General features: G+C 43.3%; 1 protein-coding gene across 2 annotated transcripts; it reads right to left on the bottom strand.

Moving 5' to 3' along the window:
* Positions 1 to 6,585: 6,585 nt before the first annotated feature.
* Positions 6,586 to 14,573, bottom strand: LOC147354568 (cationic amino acid transporter 3-like). Of its 2 annotated transcripts, none has more exons than XM_086355152.1 (11): positions 13,571 to 14,573; positions 12,814 to 12,972; positions 9,142 to 9,316; positions 8,829 to 8,944; positions 8,460 to 8,682; positions 8,156 to 8,295; positions 7,960 to 8,062; positions 7,581 to 7,777; positions 7,216 to 7,382; positions 6,860 to 6,968; positions 6,586 to 6,707 (listed from the first exon to the last, which is right to left on the bottom strand). In XM_086355152.1, the coding sequence occupies exons 1-11, from the start codon at positions 13,938 to 13,940 to the stop codon at positions 6,586 to 6,588; spliced, it is 1,881 nt and encodes a 626-aa protein (XP_086211278.1). In that variant the 5' UTR covers positions 13,941 to 14,573. The 2 variants fall into 2 exon arrangements, with proteins under 2 accessions (XP_086211278.1, XP_086211279.1); XM_086355153.1 differs by having other exon boundaries at positions 8,829 to 8,947; positions 9,145 to 9,316.
* Positions 14,574 to 20,044: the final 5,471 nt, after the last annotated feature.

The raw sequence follows: 20,044 nt of genomic DNA, 5'->3' as shown, positions 1-20,044 counted from the left end.
ATTGTGTTTCTTGATTATTTCCAGGAACACTTGAATTCATTGATCATCAAGGACCATAAGCAGAACTGGGGACCCACTCACACTCCTCCTCCTACCCAGTCCTCTTACATGACTCAACTCCCCACAGCCTGCACCTGACCTGAGACACTCCAATGTGGGGGACCGACCCCCAAGCCCAGCTGGACCCCAACCAGGAGAAGGGGAGTTTACAGTCTCTGATGTGAATTCAAGCAACAAAAGCATTGAACAAGTGTCATGTCTGCAGCCAGCCTTGCACAAAGGGATGGAATAGGATCCCGAGGAGTCTGTTTCCTGGGAAGACTGAGCACCAAGGGAGGAAAGGGAGATATGCTGAAGGAGGTCAAAAGCAGTAGGTCTCACAGAAGGTAAAAATCAGGAGTCGGAGGGGAGGGATGAGCAAGTAGCGAGGGGTTAGAGAGTGGACAAGTTTCTGACATACAACAAGTGACACACTTGCTAAAACACCAGCCAGACACTGTCACTGTGGGGACGACATGTCGTAGTTCAAGCTTCCGTTAATTTTTCTTTCTTTCTTTTTTTTTTACTGTGAAGTAGTGGTCCAGGTTTATTTATTTGCATATGGATGTATACTTGTCTGAGCACTATTGTTGATGACATTATCTTTTACCCATTGTATTGTCTTGGTTCCCATGGGTAAAACGAACCATAAATGTAAGTATTTGTTTCAGGACTGTCGATTCTATCCCATTGATCTAAGTGTCTATCCTTGAAAAGCCAACTCCACAAAAGGAATGAAGCAGCTTAAGCTGTTGTGGTGAGTTTTAGTTGGTTGTGTGGGGATGCTCTTGAACCCAGAGTTGTTAGGAAGATTATTTTAAAGGGAAAACACCTGAGATGCAACAGATGCAGAAAGAAGCCTTCTCTGAGTTTCTCTCATCTGACTCAAAGCAGAAAATTCTGGGAATTAAAGTGGTACTATATTCCTCAGTGGAGAGGCTGCTCCCAAGAGGATGAAGGTGAGTAGAACTGTGAGTATAATTCTATACTATACTTTTGTATTTGTAGTAGACACCACCTTCAATCTTTGGTGGTTAACTTCAACTGGGGTACTGTTGTTTCATGGTGGAGTTATTTTCTGGGATTTTCTCTGTCTTTGTATCAGTACACTTATTTCACTCTTTCTGTTCCCTCTTGTGGGATAATCCTTTTTAATAATCTTAAATTAATTGATGAAGTGTGTCTGCCCTGGATCTTGGTTACTGCACAGTCTTTCCCTAGTTGCGGTGCACGGGCTTCTCCTTGGGTGGCTTCTCTTGCTGCAGAGCACAGGCTGCAGTAGTTGTGGCATGTGGGCTTAGTTGTCCCATGGCATATGGGGTCCTCCCAGACAGGGGACTGAACCTGGGTCCTCTGCCTTGGCAGGCGGATTCTTAACCACTGAACCACCAGGGAGGCCTTGTGGGAGAATTCTGAAGCTTTTCTGTCTCTCTGCTCTGACAACCCACCAGGCTGCCTCCTGGAAACTTGTCTCTGGATTTCCAGAAGGTGGCTCTAGAGCTCCAGTCTGCGGGCGCCCTCGCCCAGAGCGGGGACTGGTTTTCTGAGCCTGCTTCTGGTCTACCCGAGATCCCCAGGACATTGCAGGGGCAGGGTCCCACAAGGAGCCCCCGAAGAGTGTGGGGAGGTGTGGAACCAGCACTCGGGGTACTGAGGGTTCCTGTGGATGCAGCAGAGACATTCCCTGGTGTGGTGCTCCCAGAGGCATGTGAATGGACTCACTGAGAAAAGCAATCCTTTTCACCCCCTTTGAAATGTTTATCTGTGTCTTTCCAAATATTTTTCCTCTCCCTCCTCATGGAGGTCCCGTCTCAGGTCTCTGGTGCTGCTGTGGATGTCCTTCTCAGGTGTTTTCTGCGATGTCCTGCAGAACTAGGGTAGCTGAGCACTCACTCATCACTCCCCTTTTCTGTGTGGGGATGTTTCCTTGTGTGGGGGAGGGGAAAGATTCTCTCACCTCCAACTTTGCTTTGACCAGAATTGTTTTTATTTTTTTTGGAGTGCCAGAACCTCTCTGCAGGAAAGCTGACCTTCTGCAAGTGCTTTCACACATGAGAATCTGCCCGTGTCAGAACCCATGTCTCCTGCCTTGGCAGGCAGATTTACCACTGAGCCACCAAAGAAGCCCCGAATGAAATATTTTTTGACCTCTAGCTATTCTGGGGATTTTTCAGAAAGCTCCTAAAACATCTCAAGGAATGATAGCTACCTCATTACAATTAGGCATACTGGCACATATAATTACATGGGTACCATCAGCAGGTCCCCTGGAAGAGTGCAGGGCAACCCACTCCAGTATCCTTGCCAGGAGAATCCCATGGACAGAGGAGACTATCAGGCTATAGTCTGTTGGGTCTCAAAGAGTCAGACACGACTGAAGTGCCTAAGCACACATGCATTCTCAAATAAGGATGATAAACCTTCTTAGGTTATATTGGAAGGATAAGTGTTATTAATATGTGTTCTAAAAATTATATGAAATTCCTAAAAATCTGATATGTCCTGGTAGATTATCAATCACAATTCAGGATATTATCTTAAAAATCTGGATGTTACAAAAATAACCAAAATTCTCTTTTCTTTTTTCTTACTTTGATTGTTATTTAATTTTCCATCAACTGAGCCAAGAACCTCAACTCTGAAATTCCCATCTTACATAGGTTACACAGGTTATGTAAGGACTCATCCTGTGTCTTATTTCTCCACTTCTTTGCCAAGCTTTTAGACAGTTAGAAGGAAGGTTAGGTGACGTTTCCAGGTTCACATGGCCAGTAGAGTGGGTAGGCATGGCGTGGGGGGAGAGGAATCTGTGACTTCCGGAGGGTGTCCATGTTGTATCCTTATCCCTGGAAAGACAGCAGACCCTCAGTCATCTCCCAAACCCCTTCCTCACCTTCTTGCCCTGCTCCCAACCACTCACTGACTTCCTGCGATCTGTGGGAACCACCTACTTAAATAACACATTCATGGAATAACACACTAATGATTTGCTCTTTCTCCTTCTTCTGCCAGCTGTTTTTCCCCCTCATCAATCTACACCAAGAATAATCATTTAAAAAATCTTTCTTTCTGTGAGATGCCTACCTACATCAATCACTTCATGATTTTCATATGAAAGTGAGATCAGACCAAGGGAAGAGGTTCTCATCTCACAGAACCCTTCACCACCTTCTCACCCCTCTCTTCTCTCTCCTCTTCCCAATTTCTCTCTGCATTTTTTCTCTCCTGTGAAATTATCTAGCCAGCACCAGCTAAGAATTGTTGTTGTTTAGTCTCTAAATCTGGAGAAGGCAATGGCACCCCACTCCAGTACTCTTGCCTGGAAAATCCCATGGACGGAGGAGCCTGGTAGGCTGCAGTACATGGGGTCGCACAGGGTCGGACATGACTGAGCGACTTCACTTTCACTTTTCACTTTTCACTTTCATGCACTGGAGAAGGAAATGGCAACCCACTCCAGTGTTCCTGTCTGGAAAATCCCAGGGACAGGGAAGCCTGATGTGCTGTCGTCTATGGGGCCACACAGAGTTGGACATGACTGAAGCAACTTAGCAGCAGCAGCAGCAGCAGCAGCAACAGCAGTCTCTAAGTCATGTCTGTCTCTTTTTTCAATCCCCTGGACTGTATCCCCCCAGGCTCCTCTGTCCATGGGATTTTCCAGGCAAGAACACTGGAAACAGTTGCTATCTCCTCCTCCAGGCGATCTTCCCAATCGAGGGACTGAACATGTCTCCTGCATTGGCAGGATTCTTTACCATGGGGCCACCAGGGAAGACCAGTCATAGATTAGACATGACCTTAAAGTCTCATTTTCTGTTCCAAGTCGTTTAATAAAATATCATTTTTCCCAAACAAATACTGTGGTCTCCCTTTGATAATTACTGGTAAATAAAAAGTTCCCCATCTTGGGTCATGGAAAATATTACATGTACATACGATTCTTTCATTAAATATCTCATCAAATATAACTGAGCACTTATTGTATTCCAGACACTGTTTTAGCCACTGGGAAGCAAATGGTGGTCAAAAGTGTGAAGAGGCGAATGCATGTCCCTTCTTTCAAATCTGTATGTTGAATTCCTGATCCCCAGGACTTCAGAATGTGACTGTATTTTGTTTGGGGGCCTTAAAGAGGTAATTAAGATAAATGAGGTCATGAGGATGGGCCCTAACGAAGTTTGACTAATCCCAAATGTCAAGAGGTTATTATGATGTGGAGACCATACAGAGATACCAAGAGGTGACAGATTTAGCAAATAGTATTACAGGACATCTAGATGCATTGATTTTAGATCAACAATGAACCTTGGCACCTATACTTTAATACATATATATCTTTTGTGCTTAATAACTATACATCTTTCAATATATACATACACATGTACAAGCAGATATCATTTTATTGTGCTTTGCAGATGCTGCAGTTTCTGCAAACTGAGGTTTTGTGGCAACTCTGGGTTGTCAGATGACAGCTAGCATTTTTCAGCAATAAAGTACTTTTAAGTTAAAGTATGTACATTTTTTAGAGAGAATATATAGCACACTGAATAGACTACAGTGTAGTGTAAACATAAGTTTATATGCAGTCAGTTCAGTTCAGTCACTCAGTTGTGTCCAACTCTTTGCCATCCCATGAACTGCAGCAAGCCAGGCCTCCTTGTCCATCACCAACTCCCGGAGTCCACCCAAACCAAGGTCCATTGAGTCGGTTAAATAAAAAAATTTGTGTGATTCTCTTTATTGCCAGTTCTCTTCACTATAGTAGTCTGGAATCAAACCAGGAATATCTCAGAGGCATGCCTGCAGGGTCCTGTTGTGGTTGTTCAGTTGCTAAGTCATGTACAAGTCTTTGTGACCACGTGGAATGCAGCACACCAGGCTCCTCTATCCTCCACTATCTCCTGGAGGTGTCCATTGAGTCAGTGATGCTATCTAAACATCTCATTGCCTGTTCCCTCTTCTCCTCCTGCCCTCAGCTTTCCCAGAATCAGGGTCTTTTCCATTGAATCAGCTCTGCACATCATGTGGCCAAAGTATTGGAGCTTCAACTTCAGCATCAATCCTTCCAATGGATATTCAGGGTTGATTTCCTTTAGAGTTTTCTGGTTTGATCGCCTTGCAGTACAAAGGACTCTCGAGAGTCTTACCCAGCACCACAGTTTTCAAAAGCATCAATTCTGCAGTGTTCAGCCTTCTTTATGGCCGAACTCTCACATCCATACACGACTACTGGAAAAACTGCAGCTTTGACTAGACAAACCTTTGTCGACAAAGTAATCTCTCTGCTTTTTAATATGCTGTCTAGGTCTGTCATAGGTTTCTTTTCAAGGATCAAGTGTTTTTTAATTTCATGGCTACAGTCATTGTCTGCAGTGATTTTGGAGTCAAAGGAAAGAAAATCTGTCACTGCTTCCACTTTTTCCTCTTCTATTTGCCAGGAAGTAACAGGACCAGATGCTATGATCTTAGTATTTTTGAATACTAAGTGTTAAGCCAGGCTTTTCGCTCTCCTCTTTCATCTTTATCAAGAGGCTCTTTATTTCCTCTTCACTTTCTGTCATTAGGATGGTATCATCTGAGGTTGTTGATACTTCTCCTGGCAATCTTGATTCCAGCTTGTGATTCATCCAGCCCAGCATTTTGCATCATGTACTCTGCATATAATTTAAATAAGAGGGGAACAATATATAGCCTTATCATACTCCCTTGCCAGTTGTGAACCAGTCCACCATTCCATGTCTGATTCTAACTGTTGCTTTTTGACCTGCATACAGGTTTCTCAGGAGACAGGTAAGATGGTCTGGTATTCCCATCTCTTTAAGGATATTCCACAGTTAGTTGTGGTCCACACAGTCAAAGGGTTTGGCATAGTTAATGAAGCAGAAGTTGATGTTTTTCTGGAATTGCCTCGCTTTCTTTGTGATCCAACAATTGTAGGCAATTTGATCTCTAGTTCATCTACCTTTTCTAAACCTAGCTTGAATCTGGAAGTTGTCAGTTCATGTACTGCTGAAGTCTAGCTTAGGATTTTGAGCATTTTCTTGCTAGGCTGTGAAATGAGCACAGTTGTTTGGTAGTTTGAACATTCTTTGGCATTACCTTTCTTGGGATTGGAATGAAAACTGACCTTTTACTTCAAACTTATTGATGACTGAATATTTAAGGTGTAACTCTTACACAATACATGATTACCTATGTTTCCTCCTCAAGTGGCCAGCTCTGTGCTCAGGCTGGAGATGGGAACAAGGAGTTGTTTCTCAGGTGCCAGGTTAACATTGTCTTTCTCCCACTGTTATGTTGTTGTACTTTCTTTGTGAAAATCGGTATTGCTGCAAACTTCAGAAGCATGTGTTTTTCTGTATGTACATCATGCTTTGAAAAGCTTACTTAAAAATTAGAAAACATTAAAGTCACTTTGTCCACTGGCAATAAAGACAGGGCTGTAGATGCATACACCTTCACACTCCATAGAGGCTGAAAGTGTTCATGTAGCAGAAGACACCTCCTATGTATATAGGGATTCTACACAGCATCTATGACTTGTGGTTAAGATGACTCAGGACTAGGGGTGTTTTTGTCAAGAGTCTGGGAGGTGGAAGCTGGTGGTTGTTGCTCATCGTTCTCCTCCAGGCTGTGTCGGATCCCGTATCCAAAGTATATGAGAAATCCTAGTAAGGAAATGAGAAAATGAGAAGGATAAGCAGGCACTCTTCCTGGTTACAAACATCCAATAGGTCTCCTATGGTGGTCAAGAAGTTTAGGGGAGCTCAGTTTGGGATCTGTCACTCAAGGGGTCTCTTTATGCCAGAAAGCCACTTACCGATCACATTCCAGATGCCAAATATGGCCCTGGTCCCAGAAGTTATCTGCATCATCAAGTAAATGTTCACAAGGATGCTCACCAGTGGGAGGACAGGCAGAGCAGGGACCTGTGGGGCAGAGTCAGTTCATCCCTGAACACACCCCAGATGCCTGAATGAGAGTCTCTACCCCAAGTGGGCAAGAAGACCAGCCTTCAGTCTGTGTATTCAGTGCCTACTCAGACCATGTATGTAAAGTACTGAGGGGGATCAGGAAGAGTCTGTTGGTTTTAGCAGTTCCCCTCACTCCCTGGATGTTTAGACCATGAAGCATGTTCACTCCAGGTGGACAGTTTGGGCACATAAGGTCACTTACCTTAAAATAAAGAGGAATGGGGTTCTGGGGCTGCCTCCAGATGATGACCATGACTCCAATGGTGAGCAGCAGCAGCAGCACAGCCACTGGTGTGTACTTGGAGTCTCCAGAAAACCCCTGACTGGACCACTGGACCAGGATCAGGCTCAAGATTATCATCAGGAGAACTACAGGGGTCAAGGTGGAGGAGAACAGGTTCAACTTCAGAAGCTGAAGATGTCAAGACCTTGGGCCACCCCTCTCCCCAGGCTGCCCACCTCAGCAAGGGCCCTCATATCACCAGGACTCCTCAGTTGACAAAATACACACTCCAACACCATACTGTCAATTTCAGCAAACGACCAAAGAGAAATCCCACTGCTCACCGAGTAGTGAGGCACATCCATAGACAATCTGGCCAGATTTCCTAGTGGGGATGGTGCTGATAGGGAACCACAGACTCTTTAGAATGTTTGAGTTTCTTGCTTCAGGTTCAGAGTCCAGCGGATGTTCATCAGGGACAGGCATCTCAATTTCCTCCTCTGTGTTCTCATTCTTGCTTAAATTCTGGTCTGGCTGGTACCTGAATTAGAGGTTTTAAGGCAATATTAGCAGCAGCCCCTACTCATCCAACATCACACAGCCTATTTCACATGTGTCCTGTCTTAAGCAGAGCAGGACTTTTAGAAGATAGCATGAAGGCAGAAGACGTTTACCTCCCAACTAATCTCCAAGACTCCCTACCGAGGTGTAGTGGGGTCTCACCTGAGGACAAGAATAGAAAATGCCACCAGGGAGTAGATGAGCAGGGTCCCGACTGACACGAGATCCACAAGATCTGTGAATCTGAAGAGTAACGCCATGATCCCTAGAATGAGGGCGCAAACAAGGTGGAGAAGGGAGTGAGAAACAGCTAAAAATATGTAAGTTAAAGCATGGGTTTCAAAAAATGTTTTTTAACCTGCAAGATTTGCAGCAGACATCATGGCCAGGACATGGATGCCTGTGCAGACGTGGATCCGGGTAAGCACCCGGAAAAGGAGCCCGTCCTCTGCCATTGTGTAGATCAAAGTAGGCATTTTGAACACGGCAGTATGGAGTCTGGAAGAGAAGATGGAAGCATGTAAGGATGTGGAGAAGGACAGAGCAGGGCTTCTGCTCTCTTGTCGGCTTGGGGTAAGGTGTCTCTCTGTCTTCTTTACCAATCCTAAGGGTTTGGAGATCTGAGCATTGACAGTAGACAGGGAGGAAACCATGGCACTGACCTGAATATAAGAGCACAGAGGGTACCAACTGTCATGATGTATGTGGCGGGGAGCCACAAACTATGGAGAATGGCTTGTGGCAAAGGGTTGTGAGGCTGAATCAGGTAGTAGGGCACCATGAGGGTGAGTGCCACTGAGACACCAGAGTAAGCCAAAAAGCAGATAAAGATGGTGATCAAGATGCTCCAGGGGATGGAACGATGAGGATTTATAGCTTCTGCCCCTGCAGAAAGGGAAGAAGTGTTGAGTCAGGAAAACACACTGGGAAAAATCCCCTTCCTTATTGTACTCCTCATTCAGGTTTCCTCAAAGCCAGAGGCAGCCAGTCTGTTCCCAAACCTCAGATGGGACACACAGTGACCATGTTACCTTTAGTGGCAAGAACATCAGCACCAAAAAAATAGTAGAAACATGTAGCTGTTCCCTGGAGAATCCCTTCAAAGCCGAAAGGTGCAAACCCTCCAGAACCCAAAGGGCCCAAGCTACGGTGAGAGAAGGAAAGAGAAAGAAAGTGGGTGAGGTGTGTTCTTCCATCTCTTGAGCTTCTCCCTTCATACCTCAAGTCCTGGGCTCCAGGACTTGCTTCATCTGGACCCAACAGCCCAGATATCTTTAGTCCACACCATACCAGCTCTGCATGCCCGTCAACCGTATATTATGGCCAATATTACCGTCCTAACCATAGATGTCTCTGGATCCAGATGTGTTCAGTTTGTAGTCCTGTTCTGTGAGCTTCCAGTTATGCAGATCTCCCTTAATGAAGCCAGTGATGGTAATGAAAATGAGAACCAAAATGTTTATTCCTATGGATATTTTTGTAACCAGGATTGACTCACGAGCTCCCAGAAGCCGTAGTCCTGTGGGAAAGATGTAATATGAAACACTCAAATTATTGATACATTTATAGATATACTAGTCATAGAAACACCCTTTTTCAACAACACAAAAGATGACTCTTCACTTGGACATCACCAAAAGTTCAATACTGAAATCAGATTTATTATATTTTTTGTAGCTGAAGGTGGAGAGGCTCTATACAGTCAGTAAAAGAAAGACCTGGAGCTGATTGTAGCTCAGATCATCAGTTCCTTATTGCAAAATTCAGGCTTAAATTGAAGAAAGTAGGGAAAACTACCAGACCATTCAGGTATGACCTAAATAAAATCCATTATAATTAAACAGTGGAGGTGACAAATAGATTCAAGGAATTAGATCTGGTAGGCAGACTGCCTGAAGAACTAGGGCCAGAGATTCCTAACACTGTACATGAGGCAGTGACCAAAACCATCCCCAAGGAAAAGAAATGCAGAAAGGCAAAATGGGTGTCTGAGGAGGCTTTACAAATAGGTGAGGGAAGATGAGAAGTGAAAGACAAAGGAGAAAGGGAAAGATATAACCAACTGGATGCAGAATTCCAGAGAATAGCAGGGAGAGACAAGAAAGCCATCTTAAATGAACAATGCAAAGAAATAGAGGAAAACAGCAGAGTGGGAAAGACTAGAGATCTCTTCAAGAAAACCTGGGATATTAAGGGAACATTTCATGGAAGGATGGGGATGATAAAGGACAGAAATGGTAAGGGACTAACAGAAGCAGAAGAGATTTAGAAGAGGTGGCACGAATACCCAGAACTATACAAAAAAAAATGTCTCAGTGGTCTGGATAACCAAGATGGTGTGGTCATTCACCTAGAACCAGACATCCTGGAGTGTGAAGTCAAGTGGGTCTTAGGAAGCAATAGTACAAACAAAGCTAGTGAAGGTGATGGAATTCCAGCTGAGCGATTTCAAATCCTAAAAGATGATGCTGTGAAAGTGCTGTAGTTGATACGTGAGCAAACTTGGGAAACTCAACAGTAGCTTCAGGACTTCTAGATCAGTTTTCATTCTAATCCCAAAGAAGGGCAATGCCAAAGAATGCTCAAACTACTGTACAATTGCACTCATTTCACATGCTTCAAGGTTATGCTCAAAATCCTTCAAAGCTATGCTTCAGCAATATGGGAATCAAGAACTTTCAGATGTACAACAGAGTTAAGAAAATGCAAAGGATCAGAGATCAAATTGCCAACATTCATTGGATCACAGGGAACGCGGGGGGAAATACCAATGAATCATATACTTCTGCTTCATTTGACTACACTAAAGATTTTGGCTGTGTGGATCACACAAACTGTGAAAATTCTTAAAGAGATAGGAATTCCAGACCACTTTACCTGTATCCTGAGAAATCTATGCAGGTCAAGAAGAAACACCTAGAACTGGACATAGAATAATGGACTGGTTCCAAATTGGGAAAGGACTATATCAAGGCTGTATATTGTCACCCTGCTTATTTAACTTACATGCAGAGTACATCATGCAAAATGCCAAGCTGGATGAAGCACAAGCTGGAATCAAGATTGCCAGGAAAAATAGCAACAATCTCAGATATGTAGATGATACCACCCTAATGGCAGAAAATGAACATGAACTAAAGAGCTTCTTCTTCTTTTTTTTTTTTTTTGTATCTAGTCATCAAGCAAAGACTTTATTGCTATGACACTAGAGGGATGGAGAAAACCCATAATCAGGTTACAACTGAAATCACAGCTTAAAGAGCTTTGTGATGAAAGTGAAATAGGAGAGTGAAAAAGCTGGCTTAAAACTCAACATTAATAAAGCTAAGACCATAGCATCTGGTCCCATCACTTCCTGGCAAATAGAAGAGGAAAAAGTGGCAGCAGTGACAGATTTTCTTTTCTTGGGCTCCGAAATCACTGCAGACAGTGACTGCTATGCTAAGTCACTTAAGTCGTGTCCGACTCTGTGTGACCCCATAGATGGCAGCCCACCAGGCTCCCCTGTCCCTGGGATTCTCCAGGCAAGAACACTGGAGTGGGCTGCCATTTCCTTCTCCAATGCATGAAAGTGAAAAGTGAAAGTGAAGTTGCTCAGTCGTGTCCAACTCTTAGCGACCCCATGGATTGCAGCCTAACAGGCTCCTCCGACCATGGGATTTTCCAAGCAAGAGTACTGGAGTGGGGTGCCATTGCCTTCTCCGGCAGACAGTGACTGCAGCCATGAAATTAAAAGATATTTGCTTCTTGGAAGGAAAGCTATGGCAAACATAGACAGCATATTAAAAAGCAGGGCCATCACTTTGCCTACAAAGGTCCATATAGTCAAAGCTATGGTTTTTCCAATAGTCATGTACAGATGTGAGAGTTGGACCATAAGAAGGCTGAGCACCAAAGAACTGATGCTTTTGAACTGTGGTGTTGGAGAAGACTCTTGAGAGTCCCTTTGACAGCAAGGGGAACAAACGAATCAATCCTAAAGGAAATCAACCCTGAATATTCATTGGAAGGACTGATGCTGAAGCTCCAAAATTTTGGCCACCTGATGGGCAGAACTGACTCATTGGAAAAGATTCTGATGCTGGGTAAGATTGAGGGCAGAAGGAGAAGAGGGTGACAGTGAATGAAATGTTGGATAGTATCACTGACTCAATGGACATAAATTTGAGCAAACTCCAGAAGATAGTGGAGGACAGAGGAGCTTGGCATACATAATCCATGGGGTTGCAAAGAGTTGGATATGACTTAGTGACTGAACAACAACAGGAAGCAGAGAAATAGTTGCTCAGGGCTGGCAGTTGGTGGTGGTGGACAAACAGACAGTGACTGCTTAGTGGGCACAGAGGTGTTGAACGTGTTTGGAACTAGATGGAGGTGATGGTTGCCCAACATTACAGATGTGCCTAACGCTACTGAATTGTACACTTTAAGATGTTAATTATTGTGGCAATCTTCTCAGAATACATGTCTAACAAAGCAAGATGTACACCTTAATCTTACACAATGTTGTATGTCAGTTATTTATGACTGAAGCTGGGAAGAGGTACAAAGTGGTTAATTTTATGCTATGTGAACTTCCTGTCAATTAAAAAAAAAAAAATCTTTGGCCTCAGTACAAAGGAAGACTTGTTGGTCTAAGTAAATGATTCTCAGCTTGGGGTAATTTTATTCCCCAAGGGACGTTGGCACTGTCTGGAGACACCCTGATTGCCACAGTTGGGGGTGGGTGGATGTCACTGGTATCTAGTGAGCAAAGGCCAAGATGACACTCAACACTCAATAATGATTAAGAAAAGAAATTAAAATTCACAGGACAGTCCCTTCACACCAAAGAATGATAAGCCCAAATTGTCAGTAGTGCCAAGGGTGGAAAACAATGGTCTATGTCTTAGCTTCTATTTCAAGACCATTCTTTCTATTTCTAATCCCCCACCATTCTGCCACACCAAGCCTTTCCTACACCAGCTCCCATTCCACACCCTGCTCTTTCCATCCTGTTGTTGAGCCCTGTCTCACCTGTCATCAGCAGTACCAGGCCCAGGGCAAAAAAGTCTGCATATGTGGCCAGGGAGTAAGGCAGCTGCAGAGAGAAAGTTTCCTGTAATGCCTGAGAGATGTGATTTCCAATCAGGCTGTCAAAGATGTAACTCGAGGCCCTGGCCAAGGCGGCAGTGCCTGCAGAGGCAGAAGAGGAGCGTTCATTGACAAACAAAAATTGATGTGCCATAGTATCTAAAAACACAGATAAAATACCTGTATATACAAAAAGCCTATATATACAAATACCTGCTACAAAATACAAAATATCAAAGAATTTTTTTCATGAGTTGGGGAGAGTAGACCCAAATGATTCACCAAAATGTCAGGTGTTTTAATATGTTAGGAGGAGATCAATGTTATACAAGAAAAGAAAACACATAAGTGGGAATGGGAGGGCTGGTATAGGCATGAAATTTGAAATAAAGTGGTAAAGGAAAATCCCAGGAAGGCAACAACTGAGCAAAGACTTCACTATGATGAGGGGATCAACCTGTGGGACATGCCTCCCTCTCACCCATTCCCTACAGTTCCTTTTTCTCCTGGGTTCATGGTCCATCATTTAAGGACACAGGATAGAACCGAGTTGAATGTAGTTGTGGGGTCTTCCTGACACTATTATCAACTTCCCTTCACGAGGCCAAGAATAAAGTGCTCATGAATGACTGAGAACCCAATCCTCCAACATAGTTTCCCAGGCTTAAGCCCCACACCATTTGCTGGCCCATCGTCTCACCCGTAACTAAGAGAAGTATGGAGTTCCAACCAATGATGAAGGCATAGACTTGACCCATTGTGACATAGCTGTAGAAATATGTAGAACCAGAGCGTGGTACCCAGGCCCCAAATTCAGCATAGCAGAGCCCAGATAATACAGAAAACATGGCAGCCACCAAGAACGAGATGATGGTTGCTGGTCCAGCTATGAACTTGGCCAGTGCACCAGCCAGAATGTATATGCCAACTATCAACATCCTGCCCACACCCACGTTCACCAGGTTTAGGGTGTTCAGATGAGCCACGGGTCTCTCAGACTCATCTATGGGTTCCAGTAGCTGCTTGCGGGTGAGCTTTTGACCAAATTGATGAACAAACTGAAGCAACATCCTAGACGTAGTTGAGGAGGCTACAGTCTGCTGAGGAAAGAAGACATAAAGCCGTTAAGAATGTCCATCCGCCCTTGGCACTGGGGTCCAGTTCTATGGAGTAAGGAAGTGATGGAGCAGGTGGTAAAAGGACACACTGGGCAAGCTCTCCATCTCTGAGATTTGGTTTCTACAATCATAGAGAAGACTTCTAATTTGTCTCAAAGTTACTGGAAAGTTTGCTTGAAAAGAAGTGAGACGGAGTGTATTATGTCTCCCCAAATGTGCCCCTTTGACCAGTAAATTGTTTTGAGCTAAAGTTAATTAAGACCCATTAGATTCAGGAGAAGCTCTTTACCTCTCCCTCAATTGTTCAAAACAATGTAGATTCGGAGACCTATGCCTGGAAGAGAGCTATTACCACAGAGAACTTTTTAATCTCAGAAAGACTTACCTGCTTGGAGTGGGCAAACATTTGTTCACCAGGCACTTGCTCTTCTCATCCTTCTGTGCATGGTCTTCCTCCCATTTGAAGGCCCAGATCCCCACCCCTTTCTCCTTAACTCAGGGGGTCATATAAGCTTCAATTTTCTGACAGTCTTTGAGCCTCAAAAAATTTTATGGGGCTCCTGTACATATTAAACTAACTGTGTCCAACTGTCTTATGTCAATTGAATTGTTATCTCAGCTGAAGAATCTAGAAAGCCAAGTCTTCTGCCCCTATAGAAGCAAAAGTTTCCATCACGGAGCCTGGCACATCATAGGTGCTTAGTTGGCATTAGTTGGATAGGTGAGAATGGTGATTTTTGAATCGAAATCAACCAGCCAAGCTTGTCTGATTTTGCTGAAACTACATTTCATCTTTTTTCTCCTTTCCCCTGCACAATAGAACAAATTATCATTATTCCCTCCCCTCTTTGATAGGGGTGAAGTGAGTCTTTTAGGGGCTTGCTGAGCAGAGCGCTCAAACTCTGCACTTTTTTTCACCAAGGACCCTGAAACCTGGACACTTTCTGTTTCATTGTTTGCAGAGTGACATGGAATAGTAACTGTCCTGGGGAAGAATAAGATGATATTTGAGGGGAGGCACAGAAGGACTGATGCTGAGGCTGAAACTCCAATACTTTGGCCACCTCATGTGAAGATTGACTCATTGGAAAAGACTCTGATGCTGGGAGGGATTGGGGGAAGGAGGAGAAGGGGATGGCGGAGGATGAGATGGCTGGATGGCATCACTGACTCGATGGACCTGAGTTTGAGTGAACTCTGGGAGTTGGTGATGGACAGGGAGGCCTGGCATGCTGCGAATCATGGGGTCACAAAGAATCGGACACGACTGTGCTACTGAACTGAACTGAACAGACTCTAGCCCAGCTGAGTCAAAGCATCAAACTACAGTGGTCTCCCAAGTGCCTGGAGGGAGGGGGGACTAGTGTTCATTGTGAATCAGAAATGACAGGACTGTGTTTCCTGTTGCTTTGGGACATGAAATGTGTTCTGCCTACACAGCTCTGCAGGGCTAGGCTGATCTTGTGACCACCAGTTACTGTGAGGGGGGCTTCCACCCCTCATACTCCAAAGTCCAAATTTAACATTTTGATTAAGAGCAAGCATTCAAAGAGCCAGGAAACTATGGATAGAATCTTGGTTCTACAAACACTGTGGCACTCTTGAACAAGTCATATCCTTCTCTGGACTGTTTTGATCTTGCTCAAATGCTGCTGCTGAACCTTTCTGCACTGTGAGGAGCAATGTAACATGGGACAGCAGCTATGGATGCAGTATGGTGCTTCCTCAAAAATGAAAAATACATTTACCACATGACCCAGTCATGCCACATTGGGTATATGCCCCAACGAATTGACAATAGGGTTCAAAGACATATTTGTACACCTGTGTTCCTTAGCAGCATTATTCACAGTAGCTGAAAGTTGGAAGCAACCCAGATGTCCATCAATGAAGGAATGGATTAACACAATGTGGCTGTACATACAGTGGAATATTATTCAGCCTTAAACAGATAGGAATTTTTTTTTCACATATATTTTTAAAATTTATTTTTAATTGGAGGATGATTGCTTTGCACTGTTGTGTTTGTTTCTGCCATACATCAACATGAATCAGCCATAGGTATGCATATGTCCCCTCCCTCCCATCCCCCTACTCCATCCCACCCCTCTAGGTTGTCACAGAGCACCAGGTTGAGCTCCCTGCATTACATAGCAAATTCCTACTGGTGATCTCTTTTACATATGGTAGTATATATGTTTCAATGCTACTCTCTCAATTCATCCCACCTTATCCCTCCCACTCTGTGTCCAAAAGTCTGTTCTCCAAAAGAGACAGGAAATTCTGATGCATGCTATAGTGTGGAGGAACACTGAGGACATTATGGTCAGTGACATAATCCAGTCACAAAAAAACATGCTATGATTCCATGTCCATGAAGTACTGAGAGGAGTCAACTTCTTAGAGACAAAGTAGAATGGTGGTTTGTCAGGGGCTCGAATGAAGGGTGAAACTGGGAGTTACTGTTAAATGGAGACACGGTTTTAGTTTTCTTCTTAGGAAAGAAGAGAAAAAAGAGGTGAAAAGAGTTCTTAAGGTTGGTTGTACGACAATATAAATATACCTAACATCACTGAACTGTAGACTTAAAAATGGTTAAGATGGCAAATTTTAAGCTATATATAATTTACCACCATATTTAAAATTTACTGCCCATAAGAAGAAATAGAGCCAAATCACAGTTTCTGGGTTAGCAAATCAATGGTGAGTTAATATAAATCAGCACACAGCCCTCCTCTGAGGACACCAAAATCCATGGATGCTCAAGATCCTTACAGTCACTGGGGCATCCACAGAGGAGGAACCTGCAGAATCCGAGGGTCGACACTACAGAGGAGACTGGCATCAGTGGTCCTCACAGCATAAACCCTGATCCAAGGGGAACTTTGATGTTGTTTGAGCGCCAGTCAAAAAAAAAATGAGTCAGAATCTCCATGGTCTGATCCAACCCCCTGCACCACCAATTCCCACATAAACCTGACAACTCCCACTCCTGTTTTCATCTGGAAAATGAGTCTCTCCACCCTCAGTCAGGAGCCGGGCTGACCCCCTCCACTCTGGGATTGCAGAGGTCTCTTTGGGAGGATGTGAATTCAGCACCCAGTCTCCTACAGAAGAGGGTGACCCAAGACTTACTGGATCCTTGGGGCAGAGCCTGGAGCACTGGATCAGTCAGGGAGGCTGAGGTTAAGTCATACAGGACTGGAGCTGAGACATCTCTAAGGATCAAAGCAGAGAGCCTTGAGCACAGAAGACTGCCCTTACCCTCTGCATTGGTAGGGTGGAGATGAGGCTGGGTGGGCGGGGTACATCTGCCATGTCGCTATCAGCCTTGACCCTTCTGTGGTTACTCTCAGGGAGTGGTTCTGAGAGGGTTTTTTTTTCCTTCTTTTTTTTTAAATTTTATGTTATTACTCATAACATGAAATTGACCATTTTAACCATCTTTAAGTGTCCAAGAGGACTTCCCTGGTGGCTCAGATGGTAAAATGTTTTCCTACAATGGGGGAGACCCAGGTTCAGTTTCTGGGTTGGAAAAATCCCCTGGAGAAGAAAATGGCAACCTACTCCAGTACTCTTCCCTGGATGGAGGAGCCTGGTAGGCTACAGTCCATGGGGTCGCAAAGAGTTGGACATAACTGAACGACTTCACTTTCATTTTCAAGTGTCCATTTCAGTAGAAATAAGTACGTTTCCTTTGCTTTCTAAATAAAACTGAGCTGTAACACTGAGCTGTAACACGGAGCTGTAATACTGATCTGCCGGAAGAAATTACATGGTGCTGTAACGCTGGTCTGTCTGAGGAAATTTACACGGGGCTGTAACACTGGTCTGTCAGTTGTTTCAAATTTTTGTCCACGACGAGACAGAACTGAGGAAATTACAAACTCCCCCGACATTACCATCTGAGCCATCAGGGAAGCCCATACTTCTTATACCAAGAGAATCTTAGATTAAATTATAAGACAATTAGATACACTATATTTAGATCAACAATGAGCCTTAACACATATTATAATACATATATCATATGTACATATTTTATGCATATTAATTATAAACATACACATTTAAATATATATACATATATACACATGTACAAGCATATGTTATTTTATTGTGCTTCACAGATGTTGCACTTTTTTCCAGTTGAAGATTCATGGCAATCCTTGGTTATCAGATAATTCACATTTTTTAGCAATAAAGTTCTTTTAAATTAAAGTATATACATTTATTTATGACAGAATGCTATAGAGCACACTGAATACATTGCAGTGTAGTGTGAACATAAGTTTTACATGCACTGGGAGACCAAAAAATTGCATGTCTCTCCTTAGTGCCAATTCTCTTTACTGTGGTGGTCTGAAATCAAACCAGTAATATCTCTGAGGCCTGCCTGTAGGGTCGTATCATTTAATTATTACAGAAAGTGCACAATTTTTTTCCCCTGGAGAATGGCCCACATTCTGGGTTTGGCTGATTGTGTTTTCAGTTGAAATTGGAAGCTATCCCTCATGTCTGATATGATCTGGTATTTGATCTGGAGATTGATTATATTCTGATACAACTTTTCATCAAGACTATGGGTGGTGTTCTGTTTTGCCATTACAGCACAGTGGGAAGCACATTATATCTGGTTGTTCCACAGTAAGGGAAGAACAAGAGTCAGATGATGTCAACCTCTTCCATCAAAGTTTCACCTGACAGTTTCAGCCTCCATTGTTTCCCAAACTGATAATTTCAGTAGAACTTGCAAGATAGTGATTTTTTTCCAGTTCTGTTAGTCCTCCTCCATCTACTTTTTAATTCACCTAATAATTTTGCTATACATTTTCTTGACCACCATACCCCCTTCACTCAACTGCAGTTGTTCATTCTCACAAACAATACTTCATTATTACCAACATCTTCAGTGTCCATAATCTCCATTTCAATCATTCTGTTCTGCATCAATAACTTTTTAAAAAATTTATTTACTTTAATTGGAGGCTAATTACTTTACAATATTGTAGTGGTTTTTGCCATACATTGACATGAATCAGCCATGGGTGTATATGTGTTCCCCATCCTGAACCCCCCTCCCACCTCCCTCCCCATCCCATCCCTCTGGATCATCCCAGTGCACCATCCCTGAGCACCCTGTGTCATGCAATAACTTTTAAATCTTGTCTCTGCAATTTAACTTTGTTTTAGTTCCACTCAACTCTAACCATTTATCAATCAACCATTACTTCCCATCTTATTGCCCTTCCTCTAGCAATGCAGGAGAAGACAATGGCAACCCACTCCAGTACTCTTGCCTTGCAAATCCCATGGACGGAGCAGCCAGGTAGGCTGCAGCCCATGAGGTCGCTAGGAGTCGGACACGACTGAGTGACTTCACTTTCACTTTTCACTTTCATGCATTGGAGAAGGAAATGGCAACCCACTCCAGTGTTCTTGCCTGGAGAATCCCAGGGATGGGGGAGCCTGGTGGGCTGCGGTCTCTGGGGTCGCACAGTCAGATACAACTGAAGCGACTTAGCAGCAGCAGCAGCAAGGGTCTTTGACAGAAAAGTAATCATTTATACCTTCTTACATGATATCTCAATAAAGTTGGAAAAAAGAATTAAAATGATCATTTCTCTTTACCATTATGAATGATCCACTTCATCTGTTATTATTTCTCTTTTTCTCAAAATCTATTTTGATATTACCATATCTCCCCTAGCTTTCTTGTGTTACTGTTTGCACAATTTATCTGTTTCCTTCCTTTTATGTCCAACATTGCTATGTCCTAATATTTAAAGTGCAACTCTCAACACAATATACAGTTACCTGTATTTTCTTCCAGAAGTGGCAAATTCCTGGCACAAGAACTTGTTTCTCATGTGCCAGGTTAATATTTTATTTCTTCCTCTGGTTGCTGGTAATATTTTTGTACTTTGTGAAAATTCACCTTGGTGCACACTTATGAAGCATGTGCTTTTCTGTATGTATATCATGCTTTGAAAAGTTTACTTAAGAATTTTACAACATAAAAGTCATTTTGTCTGCTGGCAATAAATTCAGGCTTT

This window comes from Bos grunniens, chromosome 18 (genome assembly GCF_055505025.1).
Source record: "Bos grunniens cultivar Pamir isolate PY7600 chromosome 18, Bosgru_T2T1.0, whole genome shotgun sequence".
Lineage (NCBI taxonomy): Eukaryota > Metazoa > Chordata > Mammalia > Artiodactyla > Bovidae > Bos > Bos grunniens.
The sequence above is the reverse complement of the archived record's forward strand: the minus strand, read 5'-3'. Positions and strand labels throughout refer to the sequence as shown.